The following is a 21,359-nucleotide window of genomic DNA, read 5'->3' as shown; positions in this document are numbered from 1 at the left end:
ACTGAAAGTCAAGCACGTTGCAATCGCGAATGAACCTATCCATGCAGTTAAGAAATCGATGATTTGTGTAACAATTGTTACCGACACGCCACATGACAAAGGAATCCCAGGGAAAAACCCGTAACCTAACACGTGCAAACTCACCAACGTTGCCGAGAAATGGAAAAGTTACTCGGAAGTCTCTGCTTAAATCTGTGAGAAACAAAACAGAATATTTGAATTAATTTAACAAATTGGCTTTTCAGTTTGCAAATTAATTATTACTGTTGTCTAGTTTCATATTCTTTGTATGTTATGCAAGAACAAAAGTTCGGCTTCATGTGTACCACCTTGAATTATCAATGAATAATCAAAGAAGTATTGTTACCTCGACTCTGGGCTGCTCCACACTTTTACACGTAGTAGTTCTTGCAGCATCTGAGGTTTATTGGCGAAGCGACGCACTTTTCACATAATTTAGATCCTCACTAATCTCTTATAGTCCAAGAATCCGCACCGCAATAACACTCGAGCCTACATTCACTTTGTGTGCTGCAGCTGTCTAAACAGAGTGAATAAACTTTCTAACAATGCAACTGCGCATTTACCAATGAGCAGCCAAAATAATAAAACTGACACACGACGCACAGAGACAAAAATAGACATCACTGAATAAATGGAACTCGAGACACGAAACTCTCCTTGAACATTCGCAGGATGTTTTTATTTCAGTAACTCGGTTTCTTTTCAGGCTACACACAGCTCTTCGTGTATTATTCACAGATGAGTATGGTGCAAGTACACTGATCGAACAACGCGGTCTGAATGTTGAACTAATACTGAGAACACGTCATTTCACTCCGATCGCTCGGGAACGATTGATGCCGCACGGCGTTCAGAAGAGTCAAATCAGTTCTGTGAAGGACGGAAGATAATAATCCTCCCACCCTCTCTGTTGTTCTTCCAATGGAGTGGGGGTAGCTGCACATGCCCGCCTAGCTCTTCTTCTCCTCTCGTCGCCCCCCCACTCCATGGGCAGACCAACAGAGAGGGCGGAAGAATTATTATCTTCTGTCCTTTAGAGAACCGATTCAAATGCGTTCAGGAGACGCTCAGGCCGTTGCTTACGCTTTATTTTATATATCCCTATGGTCGCAACGGCCGGGTGAAAACACTACGTAAGCTACGCACAACGCGATCAAGATATGTTTAGAGCTTTGCCGTAATGTGCGACGTCAGGTGAAGTACGAATTCTACGACCACTTACAGATATTTCTTGAACGGGATTTTCTCAACTTTGCAATTTCACTATGACGACGATATGTTACCAACGTTTTGCACGCGATAGTTATTAGTTATGAAGAACTTCTTTTACTAGCCTTTATATGTATATCCTCAGTTAACGGATGATTATTTAAGAATCAATGCCATATATTTCGCCAGAGTTTATAACTGCGAGATGAAAAACCTCGAAGGTCGTTTTATAAGTAGATAAAATGTCATATCGTGAGATTAAGTTGCAGTATTCAAACACGTTAACATTAATAATTAATTGATATAATGAGCAAAAGAATGAAACTGCTCACTAATAAGATAAATATAATAAAAAAATACATTTTCCGCACTCAACACTCAATGACTTTTTTTTATCAATTTTCAAGAGTAAATTTCACATTAGAGGCGCTTGATTTGTGTTACGTTTTGGTTAGAAAGAAACAGATATTGGCCGCGTACGTTGCTGTCTCTTTTTACGGACTGAACGACGTACGGCCTTAAGCTAAGACTCCATGTATGCGTTGAGCTCCGGCAATTGCTGCGGTGACCAATCAGGAGCCCGGCGCAAGTCCGGCAGCGGCAACCTCCGGCATGCCGCACCGCACTGCGTTGAGATCAAAATATTTTAATTTTTCCGCAGTACCGCACGTCATTCGGCTAAAGTCGAGAATCTTCGGGACCATTCGGAATCTGGCACGGCTCAAATCATGGCTCAAATATGGCTCAAATAATAGTCGACGTGACGTAGGTTATGTCGTACAAAACTGTCTATGAAAACAAACCATCAATGGGAGCTTTCCAGCAACGACACAGAGCGACACTGTGTCGAACATGGTGCTTTCCAACAACGACACAGAACGACACAGTCGGACACAGATGCGGAGCATGGTTGGACACTGTGTCGGATTCATTGCTGCCAATTTCTTAGTTAGAGATTTTATTTTCGACGCATGGTATTATTTATATTTATTTATTAAATGCAATGATAATCTACACGCGTTTCACAAATTTTTTTTTCCTGGAGCGCTCAATGATCCTAGATTTTTCGTATAATGCATGAGCGGACTCTAGTGACTGAATTAAGAACCTCAAAGCGTTCCAACAAGCACCAAGGCACAGTGTTCGACCGTCTAACACAGTGTCACACTGTGTCTCCTTGCTGGAAAGCTCCCAATAACATCAACAAAACATTCCACTATGGAATATAATTGTGATGACGTGAATGAACTTGTAATTCATTACGTGAGAAACCGCCCGGAATTATGGGATAGAGTATTCCTTTCTTTTAGGTTATGTATCTATCGTTTGTATACATTTTTACGACGCATCTTCGATTTCCGTACGTGGCGTGGCGCTAAAGTCTGCCGCGTGCATGGAGTCGCCTTCCGCATGCGTTTGCCGGAGGTCAACATGGAGTCTTAGCTTTAGAGCATGTACTGTATATGCTCTGTACGGCCCGAATGCGCAGTCCATGCTCTATTTTTATAATCCAGATAGTATACAGATCAGTGTATACACCGTATACACGTTTTTGCATGTTACATACCACGGCAATGGTTTTTTGTAAATACAAGTGCGCTGCGAATAACGAATTTCTAGAAAGCCGAAGTTAGGCCACTTCTGTTGGTTTTCTGTATCTTGCGTGAATATAAACTGCTATAAGTTGTATTCCAGCGAATCAGGCAAACGGTACATTTTGCGGGTATCTTCTACCTGAGGCCAAAGACTATGGAATCTAAGGCTAACAAACCGTAGAAAATAAGGTTAGCGATCAACTATTGTCAGTATTTGCAATTACATGCATTACACCGTATAATAATTAAAAAAAAAGCACAAGGTGTTGTAATAAAAACACGTGATCTGATCAAGCTAATTCGAAAAATGAACGTTCAACAGTTGTCGTTGGATGAAAAAAACACCTAAAGAAAATGGAATTGGCAGGCTTTAGGGAGTGCGAGGATGTTCTTGGATTTACTAATCAGACTGCAGTCCTGCTGAGTGGAATGGGAGCTAAAGAACTTGTACAGCAATTTAGGGAGAGAAATATATCGACTGAAATGTTAGCTAATTTAACCCACGATGACCTTGTGCTACTCGGTACTCGATATCTTTACCTTTTTCAATATTGTGCTAATGTTCCATTTATTTGGATCACAGCTTATGTGATGCTTAAATTTTTGTCACAGGTGCAAGCCATGAACTTGCTCATCGTATGCTCAAGCAGTTGTCTCCAATATTGAGGCGTACCGGTTTAACGGTGTTAACACCGCAACAAAAGTAGGTTTATGAAGTAAAAGTATATAAAGTCGGTATTCATTTGAAACATGTATGCATAGGAATGAATATGTATGATAAGTTGCGTTCGAACAAGTTTTGTACAGATATAATTTTCGATTTTTCCAGGTTAGACCAGCTATTAGAATCTCTGGAAAATAATGGTAAACATTTATTACTCATCAACGCGTTTGTTACGTATACCAGATTGCGTCTTAACAAGGAAAAAATGGATTCTTTCATAGAAATAAACGGTAATCTGCGCAGTAGCCAAGCTTTGGAATTGGCAGTTGCAGCAACTATTTCTGAGATCGAAGAAGCTCGATCGGCTCTGCAAGAACTGAAATTGTTTCTAGAGGTACGGAACTCCACTTTTGATTTGACTCTACCGGCAATGTACAACTCTTACCGCACTTAAGCGTATAACAAACTGATGAATATTTTTTTTTGCAGGACGGAGGCACCTCAAGGAGCACCACTTTTTACTTTGCTACGCTCAGCGGGTTGGGACTGTTGACTTGGATGTTGTTTAAAACTCGTTTCTAAGTTTTGTACCTACTTGAAACTATCCATTTCTACTTTTGTAATAAAACTATAGCACAAACAAATAGTTGCATTACTGTAAAATCAAGGTCTCTGCTCCTTGTCCACGTACAACGACCCCGTCTCTGCGTTTGATTTCCTCGGCGGACTGCCATTTGCACTCGTAAATCCTGAAAGAGTCCCAGTTGTTATAAGCACTCCATTCTGCATGATATTCCAAGTATATACGTACAATATCAAGTTGCCCCACAGACGAATCTGCGTCTCACAATTAGTCAATTGATCCTTCAGCGATTTTTCTTCATTCTTAAAAAAATTAAGTTTTTTTTCCTCTGCTTGAATTGCTTCGTTAAGCTCATCCCTTAGTGTTGATCCACTGCTGGGGCTCGCGTAGCGCTGTAAATGATGCATCGATTGGAAGGCAAGTCAAGTATGATTATAGTTGTTTGATACAGAAGTGCGAAGAGACCAAAGCAAATCAACATATTACACACCCTCATCTCCTGCTGAATTTTGTCTTTAGCAATTTTCAGTTTTGATATGTTGATGCGCAACTGCTTGATTTCTTCCATCTCCTGCATATAAAGGGATAAATTTACCTTTGAATACCAAAGTAGTTTGGATACCTATGCTAGGGATGTAGCGAGTATTTTATTCTCTGATGCACGCATAGTGTATGCATTATCAAACCTGCCTTATCATTATTATCTCGGAGAGAATTCAATTCAGATGATAATGCGACTGTAGAGCTCTCCAAGCTCGTTTCTACAGAGCCATGGCTAATTTTAGCTCTTTCGTGTTGCTCGTCTACTTCCTGTGCCTTCTGTCTTAGTGGTCTCAGGTCTGTAATCAAATATTGCCGAGGTTTCACATTTTCAACTAACTTTCTGTACATGCATACATGCCCCATAGTGAATGCTATAAAAACAGAGTTGCGAAAGACCGGGAAAATCTCGAATAGTCAAGGAATTTCGTCTTTTGGGAAGTCCGAGAATTATGATGAACGACAGGGAAAATCATTGTACTTTTTTGATAAACTGTTTCCAAATTTCAGCCATGTCTCGTAAATTCAGCTAAGCTAGCTGTCGGAAATAGTATTGTTCAATTTTTAATTATTTGTGTATTTTTAAATGCAAATTTATATATCGAAGTTGCACAATTTCTGGAGCTTTAAGTCATAAAAGTTGCCCAACATTAAAGGAAATTCTAAATTTTTTGTCATGAACAGTCAGAGAATTTTAATTGAGGAAATTTGGGATCTCCCTGAAGAACTATAATAATTTAATAGTAATTACCGTTCAGCAGCGAGACTAGTTGAGCCCTGAATGCAGAGATATTCCGCGCCAGTTCTGCATTGGCTGAGATCACGTTTTCTGCCGTGAATCCATTGGGTAAAGTCTTCGCAGGTCCCATTTGCACGGGGCTGATACTGACCCGGACGCGGCTGAGCTAAGTTGTAAAGAGTGATGTCACAGAAGCCAGTATCACCAGCATAGATGAAAACGAGTTTTAAAAAAAAAAGGAACAATTACTTGCGCCTCCAATATACGCAGGGTTCGATTTAGGACTCCTCCCTCTGCTCGAAGGCCAGCAAGCTCCGCTCTGTGTTGCTTGTATAAGGTGCTCCTGGCCCTGAGGTGCGTCACGTAACGCTTCAGTTCGTCGCCTCTCGGCGCTGGCTCTTCAGCGAGCTGTCTTGCTTCCTCTCTTCGCTCGGCTAACCGAGCATTCATTTCCTCTAGAGTCTCTTCAGATCTCTTCAGCTTGTCCAGCACAGTTCGCTTCATTCCAACAACTGCCGCTGCCTGCTGCCTGAATGGTGCCACTTTGTCTGTACCTCCAGTAGCCTGCAATAATCGTAAAGCGCCCAGTGCAGTATTATGTTTCCAATAACCATAAAAATGCGGTATAAATGTGACTACCAAGAAAACGAAATTCGATTTAAAATATCACCAATGCAATTGTTACTGTATCTCGTTAACACAATGAAAATCTTCATTAAATTTGACATGTATAATACTATAACTCTGATCAATATCCTTTAGTCACCTTGTTTTCAGCTAGAGTTTGTACTTCGCGAGCAGTTACATCCAGTTTATTCCGCAACGCAATAATATCATCTGGTCCCAGGTGCACTGAGCGAGCGACGAACCTTAAGGCATCGACGTGAGACTTTTTTGCTGCTATCTCGGCAGGTAGTCGATCTCTTGACATGGCTGTTTGCACGGTAACTTTTTCCGACAAACGTTGAATCAGTTTTTGGGGTGTAAGACTTGCTCCAGCTTCCTTCAAATTGTGCAGCTCGCGTTCCATCCGTTGCAATGATACCTGGGTGGGGGAGGTTTCAAGAATAAATCGAATTATAGACATCACAAGAAGCAATGTTCGTGTCGTTTCACCTGCAACATAGCTGTAGATTCTTGTTGTTGGCGTTTTTGCAACGCCAGCTCACGTTCCCTATCTCTTTCAATTCGAAGTTTCCGAGCAGCTTCAAGCAATTGGGGTGCACTCTCAGCCCTTAGTTTCATTTTTTCCACTCTTCCCAGAATCACTTCGCGCTCTTTTTGCATCGCTTCCAGGTCATTCTTCAGTTCTGCCGCAGCCTCACCACCCTGAAGAAAATGATGGGTGAATACCTACATTATTCATCATGCCAAGAGGGGGAAAATTGTAATGTCTAGTTGAATGTTGTTAAAATATTCTACCTTCTTTCCCGCTTCTCGCTCTTTGTGAATCACTTTGAATTCGTCGACCAATCTCACGTACTGATCGTACAGTCCTGTCAATTCAGGATCACCTGAATACTCTGTGGGCACTTCTACCTGTGTAATTTGGGAATCAGCCAAACATAACATTTCATCACTATTCATCTAGTAGCTCAATATTTACCTAAAGGAATTTTATCTTGTCTAAGAAATCTAGTGATATTTTTTCCACTTTCGCATACGGATTAAAACACTTTTAGTTAACAGCAGAATTTTGACATTTTTGAAGTGAAAACTTCTTTAGCGCCATTGGTGAAAACTTCTTCAGCACAGGAGTGATGTGAAACTCAATGAAACGACGATCGATGTAACGGAAATATTGATGAAACAGAAATGCAAAACTTAACTTGATTAGCGTGGTAGTGATTTGAAACTCGATGAAACTCGATGAAACGACTATCAATGTAACGAAAACTGAACTTCTTCAGCATGGTAGTGATTTGAAAGTCGATGAAACGAAATGAAACGATTATCGATGTAATGAAATGAAACTACTATCGATGTAACGAAATGAAACGACTATCGATGAAACGAATAGTTATTCCACTCCTGATACTGCATTCTCCTCATTCTCTCGCAGTTTAGTTTCTAAAAGTTTCACTTCTACCACATATGAGCTGCACACGTTTTTAAAAAAAAAAAAAAGATATATGTGACACTTTTTTAAATTTTATTGGATAATCACGTGTTTAGTAAGTTATAGGTAAGCTAGTGCAATTTTCCAGTTGCGTAAAAGGAGTTGACTCTTTCTAGATATACCGTTAAATGATGTAACTATATGGAATTCTGTGGTGTATATTAGTTAGCCAAATGTATGTATTTCGTGTAAAGCCATATTGCCAAAAACTATTATTCTTATATGACCTAAACTTTTTATTTATCGTCACCTTCACCAAAAAGCGGGCCAGATATGCTCTTTGTCGTGAGATATCCATGTTGGACAGAAGCCATTTTAGAACGGCATGTATCGTTGAGGACTCTCCCTTCACCAGTCCGTGCCTGAGGATATTCGCAAATATGCAACTGTTTGTTATATGTTCTCACAAGTTAGCAGCGTCTAGGGAAATAATGAATTTGATCATTTTCAACTAGCTTGAAGGGGTAGACAGCCCTTGAAAGTCGAAAAAAGGGGACAGGGCGTTAGCAAAATACTAGCAAACATTGATATAGAAAAGTCAGTCTCTACATTCATCCTCAATCACCATCAATATCGCATTTACCTGAATAACGCTGGGTCACCTTGAGGTTGATACTTCAAGACTCTCAGGGCGGAAAGGATGCGTACAGAGTTTTGTTCCGGGGTTTCGATTCTAACATCGTGCGGGGGACCATCTTGTTGTATTTCGGACAAAACATCGCTGAGAACCTATAAAAATTGTTAGGGTCAGATAATGTTTGCTTTCATTATTCAAATTGTGCATGCTTAATAATAACACAAACTCACTTGTAATAGATCATCAAAACGCAATGCATCGAAGGTGATCAAATTGTAGTTTCGATCTAAAACTTTATTGAGCTCTGCTATGATAAATTTGATATCTTTGCTCATCCTTGAAACAATTGGAATAAGCCTAGTATTAGAAGAATAACAAGCTCACTGCACACACGACGTCACATCACCCTAGAAACAGCTGTAAATGTAATTAACACGAATCAATATTTTTTCACAGTTGTGCCACTTCGTTGTCAAGGCGACAGTTGCTGGGCAGGTGTTTTAAACTCTGATCGCTCTGATGTATAAAAGTTATTTGAAAGCAGAAATGAGCCAAGCTGGATACTTTTCAACGACTAGTATTCAACTAGAAAAGAGGTAGTGTTATCAATATAATGAAATTACTTGTTCTTCATTATAAACTTTAATGTCCATTCAGAGTTATGTTAACACATATGTACAAGTTTGTAAAACTAATCAGTCTCTTTTCAACTGTTTCTGTGGTGACGGTTTCGTTTGATCGTCTTCTGGAACTACGTCGCCTTTTTCTGGTGAATCGAAAGATTTCATGATGCCAGATTCGTCAGAGGAAGCTGAGCGTTGTTTCCTTTTGAAATGTTTATTTTGGTTCTTCTTCTTTTTCAATATCGAATCTTTTGTCTGCACCCTGAAAGCGGATACACGTATTTTGTCAATACCCGCATCAATTTTAGGTGGAGACCAAAGTTTAAACTTAGTTCACAGCTTTGAGAGACCTACATAGGTATACGAACGGTGAAGAGTGTCAAGTAATTGCAAATTACATACATCATTGTCGACTTTGTACCGGGGCCCCAGTATGCGGTTGGGTTCTTTTGAAACCTGGATAATTTCTTTTGCCTCGATGCCGGATTAGCAAGGGGATGCGGTTGAAAAGATATTTCATGTGAAGACGAGGTGTTAAGAATAGCCAGCGCAGCGCTATCCGATTCAAACCTTTCCTTTTTGGCCGGATGCAACTAGAACACAAATAAAACATAATGAGATATAATAATACAGCCAGTTAACAAATAATTAACTATTTAATATAACGCCACCTTTTCCCATGCTCGAACTATGTCCCATATAACACTGTTTGGGGCATCGGTTTTAACCGATGTTTTATGTGCATGTGAAATTGACACTTTATAACCGGCGTTTATCAGCGCAGAACTAAATGTCACCATGGGGGGTACCTCGCACTTTACTATAGACATCTGAAAAAGAGACAATCAATAGATGATTGATTAAAACTCTTGGAATTCCGCACATAAATACACTCAAATGCTGTGTGTCTTCTTACTAATCGATCAAGTAAGTAGTAGAGCGGTACGTCTAGTTCTTCGTAAATCACATTTAAGACGCCTTGAAGCCTTTTCTTGGTTCCAAATTCACCTGTATCCACTTTGGACAGAAGTTGCGAAACAAACTGGCGATCATGTAAAGGACCAAGCCAAATTGGCCCACCGATCTGTAAGAGTAAGGTTACTGCTTCACATTCCTTGGCAAAATTATCGTTATATCGCTACAACACTGTGATACGAATTTTTGCTTGCTTACATGGTGTTTGTGACCACAATAGTGACAAAGCTTATCAACTGGCGGTCCTGCTGGCAGGCCGTACTTGTTGTCAGACTTTGTCATGCTGAGCGGTTGCGTAGTAATACTCTCGCACCCGACGCATTGATAAATCATTCCCAATTTACTCGCTACTCCCTTGCAAACAATTTGCCCTGTGTAGACCCTCACAAATACCCTGATATAAAAATCTACACTAATCGATATCAATGGCTGAATGTACCGGCCGTAACGTCCTGCATGAGATGAGATATGCTGCAAAAGTATCCTCAGGGCCTGAAAATTTTACTTTCTTTACCAGGTCAAGGCCGCGTTCGTGTGTTCCATAGCAATTCAACAACGTCGCAAGACATTCATGACTCTCACCATTTCATGACAGGCTTTTGACTTCAAGGAAATAGCGCCATATTTAACATGACACGTTTCTGGTGAGTTTCCAGCAAGAACCGCCATATCGGTAGCTGTAATCAAAAGTAAGCCCCCCTCGGAAATGCATTGTACAGCACCGTCCAGAAAAACCGAAGGTGAACCGTAAGGGTCCACATCTACAGCATCGAATCGATCGCTCCTGTGCCGGTACATAACCATACTGTCACAGAGAATTCAAAGATTTAAGCATTTGCGATTACACGTTGCTAGGAAAAATTAATACGAGGTCAAGATAATATTCTTTAATAGAAGGAATAAAAATTAATCACGCACGTTGCATCTTCGTGACTGGTCGTTACAAGGTCCCCCACACCATTATGGAGTACATTTTTCTTTATGCTCTCTACCGCGGCGGCGGAAATGTCATTGGCAGTAATTTGATGAACGAACGGAACCTCTTTGGCATATCTGATACTGCGTAACCCTGTAGCAGACAGAGCTTCCAAGATCGTAATGCCTTCCTGTAGATGGGATAATTGAACACACAAAAATAAAGAAATCAATTACATCAAAATGGTAATCCCAACTCACCGAACACCTTTGAGCAACCTTCTTGCTGGGTTCAATTTTTTGATAAGCCTTTCTTTCTTCAGTGAAAATTGACAATACGGCGACACTGGAAGAAAAATGAATTGTCACTGAGACATGAACAATAGAAACCCTTAATATTTATTTAAGCAATGCATCAATAGTACAAATTTTGGAGTGACACTAGGGTCACCTTGACGCTTAAACAAGTTGCTTAAACACTTAAACTCAGACAGTTAGACAGAGTGATGTTGGTTTGCATAGGTGGAACAAATCAGCATCACTGATAGAAAAAATTGAGAGAACTCTTATTTAAGAGGTCAAGTTGATCCTTCTAACGCTAATATGGCATTGCCTTAAGGCATAGCGACGAACGATTACCTGAGGTCTCTGTTGAACTCTTGAACCGGATTGTAGAAGACTTTTTTCTCATTCGCCAATATCTCGGCCATTCCTTCCCTGACGACGATGGACTCCTCGGCGCCCCGAGTCTCCGCTGCCTGAGTGTTCATTACAATTTTCGCAAAAGCGGAGCTGAAAAATGGTCAAGGATTGTTTATATCGCGCACATGATTTTGCACAGAATATACTCACGCACTACGTACGCTGGCCGAAGATAAGCGAGTTGCCAGGACGCGATGCATCAGTTACTATCAGTGAAAACCGGGAAACAATAAAAAGAAGATATTGCAAACACGCGGTAACCCCCGATTTTCAATCTCCGTGAACAGATATAGAGACGCCGGGCGAATATTTAGTTTCAATTTTAAACTAACCTAATTAGCAGTCTGTTTACCGACACAACTCACCACGCAACTGGACGAGAAACTATCACTTAATATCACGCTTTATTTATCTTCGTAATTGTAGATACGTATGTAGATATACTGTAACATTATAGAACGTACATACTTTATCAGTAGAGGAATGTTGTCGCGTTCTGTGCTTTCGGCGTGGCCTCAAACCCTATGGATAAAGAGTCTCGGCTCTAACCTCATGAACTCGGGATCCCGGAGATCCACCAAAACTTTGTCGAGTGACTGGATGTCAGAGCTCTCTGCCACGATGCGTATTTTTCCAGATTTCATAACTCCCCAAGAAGAAGAGTCTCTATTTCAGGAAATTGAACCCTACCTCAAGAGACTCAGATACGAATCTTCGCACTGGGATAACGTGAGATCTCGTTGCATCAATTATTTTTTTTTTAATTACCTTGAGTCCCAACTTGTCCCGTTAAAATTTTAAAGTTCTATCTTTCTGTTATCCGATAGGCTATACAAAGTTACAGGGAGACTGAGAAATCGACGTGGAAAAAAGGGAACTCTGCTGTCATACAGAAAATTCAAAAGACGGCATTTCCACCCGATACCTCTCTTCTAGGACATGTTCATGTGTTGGACCTGGCGGGTGACGGAATGATAAAACCTCACGTCGACAGTGTCAGGGTACGACTTGTCACTAAACGCGGTTTCCATTGACGTGTGTTTAGACACATTAACTAGTTGTCTGACAAAGATGATTGTATCTACTCAAAACAAACACACCGGCATAGGAGATGCGGATGTTTCAAAAAGAAGCTAAATCATTGGGTATTCGTCTTACAAATTTGCACGACACGGCACACGGAGCATATCTATGTCTGCCTCTTTCCAAGCAAACTAGCACTCATGAGATAAAGGTTGAAACAATATTTCTCGAACATTATGCTAACTATGTCAGATTTGGTTTTTAATTTTTTCAGTTTTGTGGTGATACAATAGCTGGACTGAGCCTCTTAAGCGACAGTGTGATGCGACTTACTATGGTTGGTTATGAAAAAGAATGCTTTAAAGATTACCTGCTCCTTCAACGATCGCTATACGTAATGAGGTAGATAAAAATCTAAAAGTTGCTGCTTTTGTCTCTTTGGCATCTGAAATTTTACCACGTATAAAATTTTAGAATAACTTTATGATCAAATTATGATACTATTTTAGCGGTGCTGCCAGATATAAATACAATCACGAAATCCTTGGTCCCGATGAATCCACTTTTGAAGGGAACAAGATCCCCAGATCCAGACGAATATCTGTGATATGTAGGTGTGATCCCAAGCACATAGACTAGATGTTTTCTAATATTGAAAGAATGTGAAAATATTATTACGAAGAAGTGAATACTGTTATAGGTATAGACAATGTAGTGATACAGTACAGATACTCTTTGGCAAGTGGAAGTTACTAATAAATATGCTTTTGGATATTTATGGGTAATGTGAATTAACCATAGATAAGATTCTGTGGTACAAGTTTATTATTTATATTACCAAGTTTGCGAAGAAATATACTCACACAACGTGTTTGGAAGTCACGCCTGCAGGTAGAAAATGATTTATAGCGTTCTATGCGGTTGACTTTTACAGATTGTTTATTCAAACATGATGAGGAGTAGCTAACGATTTTTTACTTTATTAACTACCATTAAATCCAATCTGCACAAGTGTTATATGTATAACTAATTACTAGCATTCACCTTTTCAATAAAACGACCGTCATTTGAAACTAATTATCGTTGACGTAATTCTCACATGCGCTAAATTGCGTCGATTCCGACAATTATGAAAAATCAGTCAGCGTTCGGCCATTTATTTACAAATTTTTCAGCTGTTTCCAATCGAACTTTTCAAAGGGGAAAAAAAAAGATAGTCTCTCCGCGCTTGCAGGCTGTGGTACATATGCCTATAGCAGACAACAATCAAGTCAAGTAACTGTAATTCGGCCATTCTCATGTGAATGTACCTATGCGCACCAGTATTTGTATACCGTCGTGATGTTGTCTTCTGTAAAGTATGATTACTGACGTATTCAAGTTTGGAATTAAATGATCCACGTTTTTCTTCCAATCGAAATAAAAAAAAAAAATTTCATTTTCTTGTACCCAACAGACAAGCCACATCTGCTCTAAGCATCGGCATGTTTATGTATCCTATATAGATAGAAACAAGATGCATACATCAATCGATAATCGTTCACAGCTAGCCTCACACATTGAGCGAAGGAAACGATATCCCTTACTTGAATGCGTGATAATAATATGATCCGAAAATTCGTTGGCCAATGTTTGATTTTCACCATTCATATTAACGCTACGATGAACTTCAGTTTATAGTAGGTTAAATAATGTAGAGACGGAGCTGCGACGTTGCGGCAGGAAGCTTCAGCAGAACTTCCAACGGTTCCCACATTCATTGCACAAGACAAATGTTGTCATAGGTTCGTCGGCGGATCGTGTCTGAACCTGATTATATGTGCAATTGCGCTTCTTGCACTTTCCACATTTTAATAAGCTGGTCTTTGTCCCCTGGACAGTTGCGAGTTGCGCATCGTTAATGGCCTCTTTCTTGAACTGCTCCCGCAACTGTTTAATCTCGTCGCTTGCCATTTCCTCAGCAGTCATTACAGCCAGACGGCCAGGAGGAATTGCTCCAACAAGAAAATTTGTTCTCAAAGTCGGATTTTTCGCATCTCTTAAGTTTGCGACTCGGCTGCGTACCTGCAAATTCAAAACACTTACAGGAAACAATCCCCAGCCCTGCTCTTAATAATAGATATATAAAGATTCGATGCAGTAATTCGTTTCCTGAACCATAACTAGGATATTTGAAAGAAAGAAATATGTTTGTACACTGTGGGGCCTTAGGCTAACTTTACACATATTTCAAAAACTCTACTCTGTTCTTGTATCTGTTGTCCGTATTTTTGAACTCTGCATAAATTGCTTCCTCCAGCTCCTCAGCAAGTTCTTCTGGACTGGCACAACCTTCGATGGCTCCTCCATCAACTCTTAGTGCAGCAGCCAACAGTTCTCGGCATTTTAACCTAACTGCATCTGTGGTGGTGGCGGCTGGAAAGGAAGACTGTTTCCTTGACAAATCTTTACTTGTCTTATCCTCCTTGGATTTAGAATCTCCCCCATCAACAACTCCATCTTTTTCCTTCTTCTGATCCCCTTCTTCCTTGACCTTGTCCAATTTCTCATCTTTTTTTTTTGATCCACTTGAAGAACTTGAATCTTTGCAGTCTTTGTTAGGACCTAGACCGGAGAGGGAAAAGATTAGAGACGTCTATTATCGAAAATCTGGTATTTAGACTAGATTTTGAAGCTTTTTTTGTGATAATTTAAGGATTTATATGTAATGTAACGCTAGATAAACTCTACGAAGCAAAGACAACTTCCTCACCAGATAAGAATTTCTTCCAATTCTTTATGAGCGTTTTTGAAAGGGATATAACTTCGTCGTCTTTGCTCGATTTCCTCAGCGCATTTACCGTCATGCCAATCCTCGTTTTTGTCAAGAGTTCCAAATTTACTGGTAGTTTTTGCAGAACTTTCAATAATTCCAAGGCTTGTTCTTGGCCCTGTTAGTAGTAATTTTAATCAATAAACAAAAAATTGATTATCCTCATTAGGATATTTCATTTAGAAACATATCGGGCCAAGAGAATCAGAAATCCACGAGTCAACAACGGCATCAACACGGTAACGTTTTGAGGTTATGTTGGATCAACTTTGGGACTACGCTTAACATGAATGCTTTAACGGTGTAGTTGCAGGGATGATGCGGGTAGATTTTTACGATACAAAATATTACGGTATATGATAACCGCGTTCGTTATCCCCATAGGTTTTGAGGCAATGTAAATGTCGATTACTGATAGATTCGGAAGTAAATAATCTGCTGCCTCGTCGATGGCGAGCGGACAGGACAAACTCAAGAATCACGGATTAAGCCGGCAGAATTGGGGAAGCCGCGATTGCAAATTTACTCACGGCAGACTCACCGTCCCGTCGCCGCTCGACATTTTAATCAGTTTTTTCTGGATCCTTAGCACTTCCTCTTCAGCACTCATATTGATTTTTTAATATGTGATCGGAGTCCTCTTTATGATGTATGTTACGGATCGCATTAAATACACGCGAAGCAAAGTGTACCCGGCGTCGTACCAGTGCTATCCCGTGCTATCTACGCTTGGCGGCAGTGGGAGAACCATAGACATAGAAAACCTTTTGGTGTAAGAATAGGAGGTACATAGTTCGACTCGCACAGAATGCTTCAATTATTATACTTTACTAGTACATCAGTCGAGTCCAGGTGTCGCATGCACCGAAAAGTCACCACCAACGAAAACTTAAAATGTCTTTCGGAATAGTTTGTATCCACGCAGGAATTACAGTCAACGTACAATTCCTCAAGCTTTCTCAGACCACTTTCTAAATAAATTATGATCTTTAGAAGCGCCCAACAGTGATACTGGTGTTTCTGAATGCGAATACCGTGCTGGCAGTCGGGTACACAGCAGCACTTTCAAATTTTATTATATTGTAACAATGCGGCAATCGAGAATGGCACCTGACAAATAAACGGGTTCTTGAGCAGAAATCAAGTGATCAAATAAGCACGAAGTAAAGATACACGAAAAATGCGTTTTCACAATTACTTGTTTTTTTCACCGTGACATCAAAGTTGACTGAAGAGGAGAGCCAGGGGACTTTAGTAAAATAATCACATAGTGTTGAGTAGCTTCTCTGCTTCTCGTTACTACGTGGTGCCAGCGGAAACTAAGTATATCTCATATAAGAAATTCGTTCGTCCGGTTTGCGGTGAAAGCGGTTTCATTTATTAATTTATCAAGGACATCGTATCGATGAAGGACTCTATTCTCTGTACAGGTCTACATTCATTGTCTCAATTTTTGATCGAAAACTACTAAGTACGGTTACGCTCGTTACTTTAATGGAAGAATGTTGAACGTCTCTGCCGATAAAGAAGATACCGGATGGCTAATACAGCTTCTTATGGTCCCCGGCGCCCCCGGCCCCCTCACGCGCAGAGAACGGGTCACTAAAATTTGCCCAGGAGTAATAGTCTTTAAATTATTCCGTCAACGTACATATGTATATAATGATTCCTGAAAAACTTTGCAAATGTATGACAAAGGCTAAACTTATTTGAATCACAGCATACACTATCTGAATACCCTGGAATGTATCCTGTTGGAGACAAAACTGGTCACTGCACGTGCGCTGTGTATACCGTGCTATCTGGTTTTGAGCAAGGGTTTTGAGAACTTGATACGGAGGATACTGGGTACAAATATTCAAGTGCAAGACATTGTTTTATGTTTAAAGGATACTTTATTTTCTAAAATGAGACGCCTGTCAGCAAACTCAGATTTGGTACTTTGGATAACCTATTAGTCTCAAGTTTTTTTTTTTGTTTTTTGTATCAAGAGCAGATGTAAAAATTTCGTGCAAGTGTGGTACTATATTGCTCTCTGACAGATAACCATGTCGAACCGTTTTTGTATGTGTAACCATACTTATGTAACAGTATATATCCATCTCCACTGAGATAAAACTGGATAAAATATGAATGTATGGCAGACCCTCTGACCGTGTTATTAATCTGTACCAATAAATTGAATGCAACTTGAATAGCATATCCTTTGTTTTTTTCTATCTATAGATAGCCTTTCAGACGATATTCGCTTCTAGCATTGGTTCTAACGTAATTATTCTATCGAAACCTAGCCTTGTTAAGTCTATCGTTACAAATCGACCATCTATAATGAGCTCTGATATAGCTCGACCCACAGCTGGTGCGTGTTGAATGCCATGGCCACTGAATCCAGTTGCCAGGTATAAATTGTGGTAGTACGGATGCATGCCAATGATTCCGTTTTCGTCAAATTTATTGTACTCGTAAAAACCTGCCCACGAACTTTTTACCTGCAATAACAATCAATTATTAAATATATATTATTAAAGTACCAGCACTAACTAATTCTGGAGACAAAATTTTCATGCACATCCGTAATTAATGTAATATCAATTCATATATGGATATTGCCTTGTAAAGTGCCCCGTGCCTATGCAGCAAGCATAGGTGGTAATTAGAGGGCACAATAAGTCAATAATGAAGTATTTATTGCCTCGTGCTCAGGAAATTAAAAGGGTATTTGAATTTTCCAGCAAACTCGGCCAATAGTGCGCGTTTTTTGGCAATCGTGAAATTTTTTCCTTTCTTAGATATTATCATCTACTAGAGTTTCATTGCTACAATGCATTTAAAACATCTTGTTTTGCAAATGCGTTATTCACCTGTTTTACCGCGCGTAAAGGTAAAAAAGCGTATTTTTTTTCACCCTTTGTATTTACGCGAAAAACATGAGAATATATTTAAAACCGTTAAAACTAAAAAAATTGATCAATAAACTTTATGAAAAATAATCATGTTCATTAATGGTGTAAGGACAAAAACGTCTACATGCGACCTTATAGCATTCCGTTCAATAATGCTTTTTGAGAAGATAAAAAATTTTAATCATTTTTCCCGAAATCGACAAATCATTAGGTTTCGAAAATTTTCGCGTCATTTACGAAATAAAAACACAGAAATGGCGAATACAACCTTGTACGATCTATAAATGCAATAAATAAAAATGTATATTGGTGATGAAAAAGCGTATAATTGAGTGTTATGTAATGAGTACTCGTGTAGCGAATGCTGCGAAACGAAAAATTATACACCCTTTTACCACCAAATTCGTCTTTTTAGCCCACGCATCTTTATACCATTAGATACGCGACATATTTTGGACAATCTACTTCCGTTTGCACTTGCATAATCCACTAATTCAAGTAGTAAAATAGATTTTAAGCCCAGCTAAAATTTTTAAACAGACACTAATAAGCTTGGAATTTTCAGGGAATTCTGAATGCCTATAAATTAATTTAATATTTAGATATGACAATACCATGGGTTGGAATTTACCTTCAAGTTCCCAAACGCCTCGACTCTTTTCGCTAATATAGGCCAAATTTTTTGATCGAAGTATTCAAGGTCGACTTCGAGGTTGTCGACCGCCGGTTCATCTACCAGTTCTGGAGACCGTCCGCAAATATAATTGCCAGCCAAACCTTCCCTCCTGTTTCAACGTGTTTGAGTGAAATAGATTAAGGCGAGAAGATAAGTTGCATAAGCCACGTCTGCTCACCTAAAGTACGTTCCTGTAGGATCTATTGTCAGCGGCGTGTTGAGCCCAGGGCCGTCAGGGGAGTGAAAGCAATAGACATACCTCTTCCTGACGAATACATACAGATTAACAACGGTAGTTGAAAATTTTTATATTTGGCTTACCTGGGCTCGACAGGCAATGGCACGCTCAACATTCCAGGCCCAGTCCCGATTTTTGCCATTCTCGCTATATCGTTGCTGTGTGCCCCAGCAGCTATGATAGCTATTGCAAATTGGATGCTCCTCTCTTCTCCAGATTGGGTTCTTACCTAAAAATTAGTAAGATGCCTATTGTAACAGAGATCTGAGCCTAGGTTTTGTACAAGGTTTGTGTCAAATTGCTGAGGTGAATACGTCCTTGGATTATTTTGTTCTTACCTGCAATGATTAATGATGCGCGACTTGAGAATCCTTTTTTTTTTACCAAAGATAAACGATACTTGACATGAGACTGTTCTCCAAGTCTATTTACGCATTATCCTTTTCAACTTGCGCCTCTTTTGTGGAAAATGTTTTAGGATAAAATATCGACAAATTTGAATCAGACACAGCAATAAAAAAAAAAATCCTACAATGAAAGTAAACGACAATCGTCACAAATTTTAACTTACTGTTAGCTTGTCCAGTCCGACATACTGGCCCGCAGGAATGCCGGATACTTCTATGTTAGGGTTTTGCTTGAATTCAAATCCTACAGCTTCGGCTGCGATGTATTCAGCTCCGAGGTGTATAGCTTTGTTTTTCAGGCCACTAAGGAGTGTCCACGGATCAAACCAGCCCTCGTTTTGTAGACCATAGCAGCCAAGCTCTATACCGTCAGTGTTGATCCAAGGAAAATTTTGTGTCAATTTTTCAGGGGTCAATAGCAAGTTCTTCGCCCCCAGAGAATTTTGCAGTACAGAATTTCTCTTAAGTGTATCGGCGCCTGCTTCAGATGCCAAAAATAAGTATCCATATGGATGAAATTGCGGATCTACCTGCGGCTCTCCTTCGATACTCAAGTATTCACCCATGTTACGTAAGAACTCTGCCCCGTACAGCGACATTTCAATATTTTCTTCCAAAGAGAATTGCTGACGAAGACCTCCAGCGGACAAAACTGAGGAACATTTCTGGTACTGCAATGAGATGTTATTATTTTTCAAACATTGTCAAAGGTTCAACATCCCTCGTTAGGGATATGGGAAAGTTCATACACATACGTAGAAATATATCGATTTTGTTACGTTTATACATGCAATATGCATGGGGCAATTTTGTTTCGAAATGGAAAGTATCTATGTATGTATTATCTTTGCAATCCAATTTTTATGCACTTACTGTGGGATCTTTTTCAATTACAACTACACGAAGACCATGAAGAGCGCGTTTTCTAAGCCAGTAAGCAATAGAGCTGCCCATCGCACCTCCACCAATGATAATGACGTCGCACTGCTTTGGGAAATCATACGGAACATCACCTTCCGTGTTATCCTCAAGCTCACGCTCTGCCTGTGACATGGTCAGGCGTTTTTTGAGCTGTCTGAAGTCGTATGAGAGCGCTCCCAGGGTGCGGGAAATTGGGTTTGCTGGGTCAGGTTTGTTACTATCATGCTTGAGTTGCTGAAAAGTTGATAAACAAATTAACAAAAAGGAAACAATTAGGTGACATTTACTCATAGTTTTTAAGTGTAGCAAACAGTTGAGTTTTATTTTGTATAATCTGTCAAATATGAAGTTTAAAGAATAGCCAACCATTACTGAGATTATAATAACATTGGGCTATGTATTTACCTTGGTGGAATGAAAATTAGAAGTCTGTGGGTAGAAGCGTGGGCAGCAAAACGGATTAATGTGACTGCTAGCTCTAGATATAATCACACGGCGCAGCATGTTGAAAAAACTGGTTACAACCGTTTTACCAGTAGATATGCCGGGCGAGGGAACTGAATCTTGACTGGTACATACATACCAGCTAGTAGTAATTTATATATGTAGACAATTCACTTTCGAATATTCATATGATTGTGTATGCGTATCTAAGATGCCTCTCGAGCTACGAGATTAGCACAGCACAATCTTTTCTCGGCGTTTCTGCCCCTGCTATTACTGCATGTAAGATAGACACGGGTCACTAATTGTCTACCAGGATGACATTTCATACTCCGTACTTTTGTCAGTAAGGGGATAAGATAGTCTGGTTTACTGTTGCGTTCAACCTCGTCACCCTGTTGCCGGTATGGCGTAATCGATGGTCAGAACGTGCGACTTGAGTGCGACCGATTGTGAATGCCGAAGTGCTGACTTTAGGCGACTATCACTGATATATATGACAATCGATAACTCTTCCCCTTCTTTTTTCCATGCAAGCTCAACTTGTTAACAACGGGATTCATTCACCGATATTAGTATGTACAATATCAATGAATCCGTTACAGATGATTACGGACTGGATTCACTCTGAAGATCAGCTGAGATCAGAGCTCCAACGAAATAACAGTGG

At 39.8% G+C, this 21,359-nt stretch overlaps 6 protein-coding genes across 14 annotated transcripts; 2 read left to right on the top strand and 4 right to left on the bottom strand.

The window, feature by feature from the left end:
* The first annotated feature begins 2,639 nt into the window (after positions 1-2,639).
* LOC124219229 (uncharacterized) lies at positions 2,640-4,108 on the top strand. 3 transcript variants are annotated; one of them, XM_046626528.2, is made up of 5 exons: positions 3,183-3,351; positions 3,441-3,531; positions 3,658-3,692; positions 3,774-3,886; positions 3,982-4,108. In XM_046626528.2, the coding sequence occupies exons 1-5, from the start codon at positions 3,183-3,185 to the stop codon at positions 4,072-4,074; spliced, it is 501 nt and encodes a 166-aa protein (XP_046482484.1). In that variant the 3' UTR covers positions 4,075-4,108. The 3 variants fall into 3 exon arrangements, 2 of the variants coding, with proteins under 2 accessions (XP_046482484.1, XP_068992349.1); XR_011177195.1 differs by lacking the exon at positions 3,183-3,351 and adding an exon at positions 2,640-3,017 and having other exon boundaries at positions 3,658-3,886; XM_069136248.1 differs by having other exon boundaries at positions 3,658-3,886.
* LOC124219218 (intraflagellar transport protein 81 homolog) lies at positions 2,825-8,573 on the bottom strand. 4 transcript variants are annotated; one of them, XM_046626499.2, is made up of 12 exons: positions 8,281-8,565; positions 8,057-8,202; positions 7,724-7,835; positions 6,777-6,893; positions 6,471-6,683; positions 6,121-6,399; positions 5,604-5,918; positions 5,367-5,520; positions 4,766-4,914; positions 4,566-4,646; positions 4,304-4,467; positions 2,825-4,241 (listed from the first exon to the last, which is right to left on the bottom strand). In XM_046626499.2, exons 1-12 carry the CDS (start codon positions 8,383-8,385, stop codon positions 4,145-4,147), a joined length of 1,932 nt encoding a protein of 643 aa, XP_046482455.1. In that variant the 5' UTR covers positions 8,386-8,565; the 3' UTR covers positions 2,825-4,144. The 4 variants fall into 4 exon arrangements, with proteins under 4 accessions (XP_046482455.1, XP_068992346.1, XP_068992348.1 ...); XM_069136245.1 differs by lacking the exon at positions 4,566-4,646 and having other exon boundaries at positions 8,281-8,567; XM_069136247.1 differs by lacking the exon at positions 8,281-8,565 and having other exon boundaries at positions 7,724-7,893; positions 8,057-8,188.
* Positions 8,574-8,673: 100 nt separating this feature from the next.
* LOC124219219 (tRNA methyltransferase 1) lies at positions 8,674-11,843 on the bottom strand. 2 transcript variants are annotated; one of them, XM_046626500.2, is made up of 11 exons: positions 11,734-11,843; positions 11,416-11,471; positions 11,203-11,355; positions 10,825-10,909; positions 10,567-10,754; positions 10,231-10,453; positions 9,847-10,140; positions 9,590-9,757; positions 9,345-9,503; positions 9,076-9,266; positions 8,674-8,935 (listed from the first exon to the last, which is right to left on the bottom strand). In XM_046626500.2, exons 2-11 carry the CDS (start codon positions 11,463-11,465, stop codon positions 8,746-8,748), a joined length of 1,701 nt encoding a protein of 566 aa, XP_046482456.1. In that variant the 5' UTR covers positions 11,466-11,471; positions 11,734-11,843; the 3' UTR covers positions 8,674-8,745. The 2 variants fall into 2 exon arrangements, with proteins under 2 accessions (XP_046482456.1, XP_046482457.1); XM_046626501.2 differs by having other exon boundaries at positions 11,730-11,786.
* On the top strand, positions 10,122-13,487 carry LOC124219226 (alpha-ketoglutarate-dependent dioxygenase alkB homolog 7, mitochondrial). Of its 2 annotated transcripts, none has more exons than XM_046626517.2 (5): positions 10,122-10,292; positions 11,742-11,994; positions 12,093-12,266; positions 12,563-12,690; positions 12,798-13,487. In XM_046626517.2, exons 1-5 carry the CDS (start codon positions 10,279-10,281, stop codon positions 12,925-12,927), a joined length of 699 nt encoding a protein of 232 aa, XP_046482473.1. In that variant the 5' UTR covers positions 10,122-10,278; the 3' UTR covers positions 12,928-13,487. The 2 variants fall into 2 exon arrangements, with proteins under 2 accessions (XP_046482473.1, XP_046482474.1); XM_046626518.2 differs by lacking the exon at positions 10,122-10,292 and adding an exon at positions 11,349-11,521.
* On the bottom strand, positions 13,096-15,848 carry TfIIS (RNA polymerase II elongation factor). Of its 2 annotated transcripts, none has more exons than XM_046626513.2 (4): positions 15,642-15,848; positions 15,041-15,218; positions 14,531-14,892; positions 13,096-14,352 (listed from the first exon to the last, which is right to left on the bottom strand). In XM_046626513.2, exons 1-4 carry the CDS (start codon positions 15,708-15,710, stop codon positions 14,017-14,019), a joined length of 945 nt encoding a protein of 314 aa, XP_046482469.1. In that variant the 5' UTR covers positions 15,711-15,848; the 3' UTR covers positions 13,096-14,016. The 2 variants fall into 2 exon arrangements, with proteins under 2 accessions (XP_046482469.1, XP_046482470.1); XM_046626514.2 differs by having other exon boundaries at positions 15,631-15,845.
* A 1,174-nt stretch (positions 15,849-17,022) lies between these two features.
* LOC124219221 (lethal (2) 37Bb) lies at positions 17,023-21,342 on the bottom strand. Its single transcript, XM_046626510.2, has 7 exons — positions 20,651-21,342; positions 20,198-20,479; positions 19,489-19,995; positions 19,001-19,146; positions 18,858-18,944; positions 18,635-18,788; positions 17,023-17,589 (listed from the first exon to the last, which is right to left on the bottom strand). Exons 1-7 carry the CDS (start codon positions 20,747-20,749, stop codon positions 17,335-17,337), a joined length of 1,530 nt encoding a protein of 509 aa, XP_046482466.1. The 5' UTR covers positions 20,750-21,342; the 3' UTR covers positions 17,023-17,334.
* Positions 21,343-21,359: the final 17 nt, after the last annotated feature.

This window comes from Neodiprion pinetum, chromosome 5 (assembly GCF_021155775.2).
Source record: "Neodiprion pinetum isolate iyNeoPine1 chromosome 5, iyNeoPine1.2, whole genome shotgun sequence".
Lineage (NCBI taxonomy): Eukaryota > Metazoa > Arthropoda > Insecta > Hymenoptera > Diprionidae > Neodiprion > Neodiprion pinetum.
Note: the sequence above shows the minus strand (reverse complement) of the source record. Positions and strands in the feature narration are given on the sequence as shown.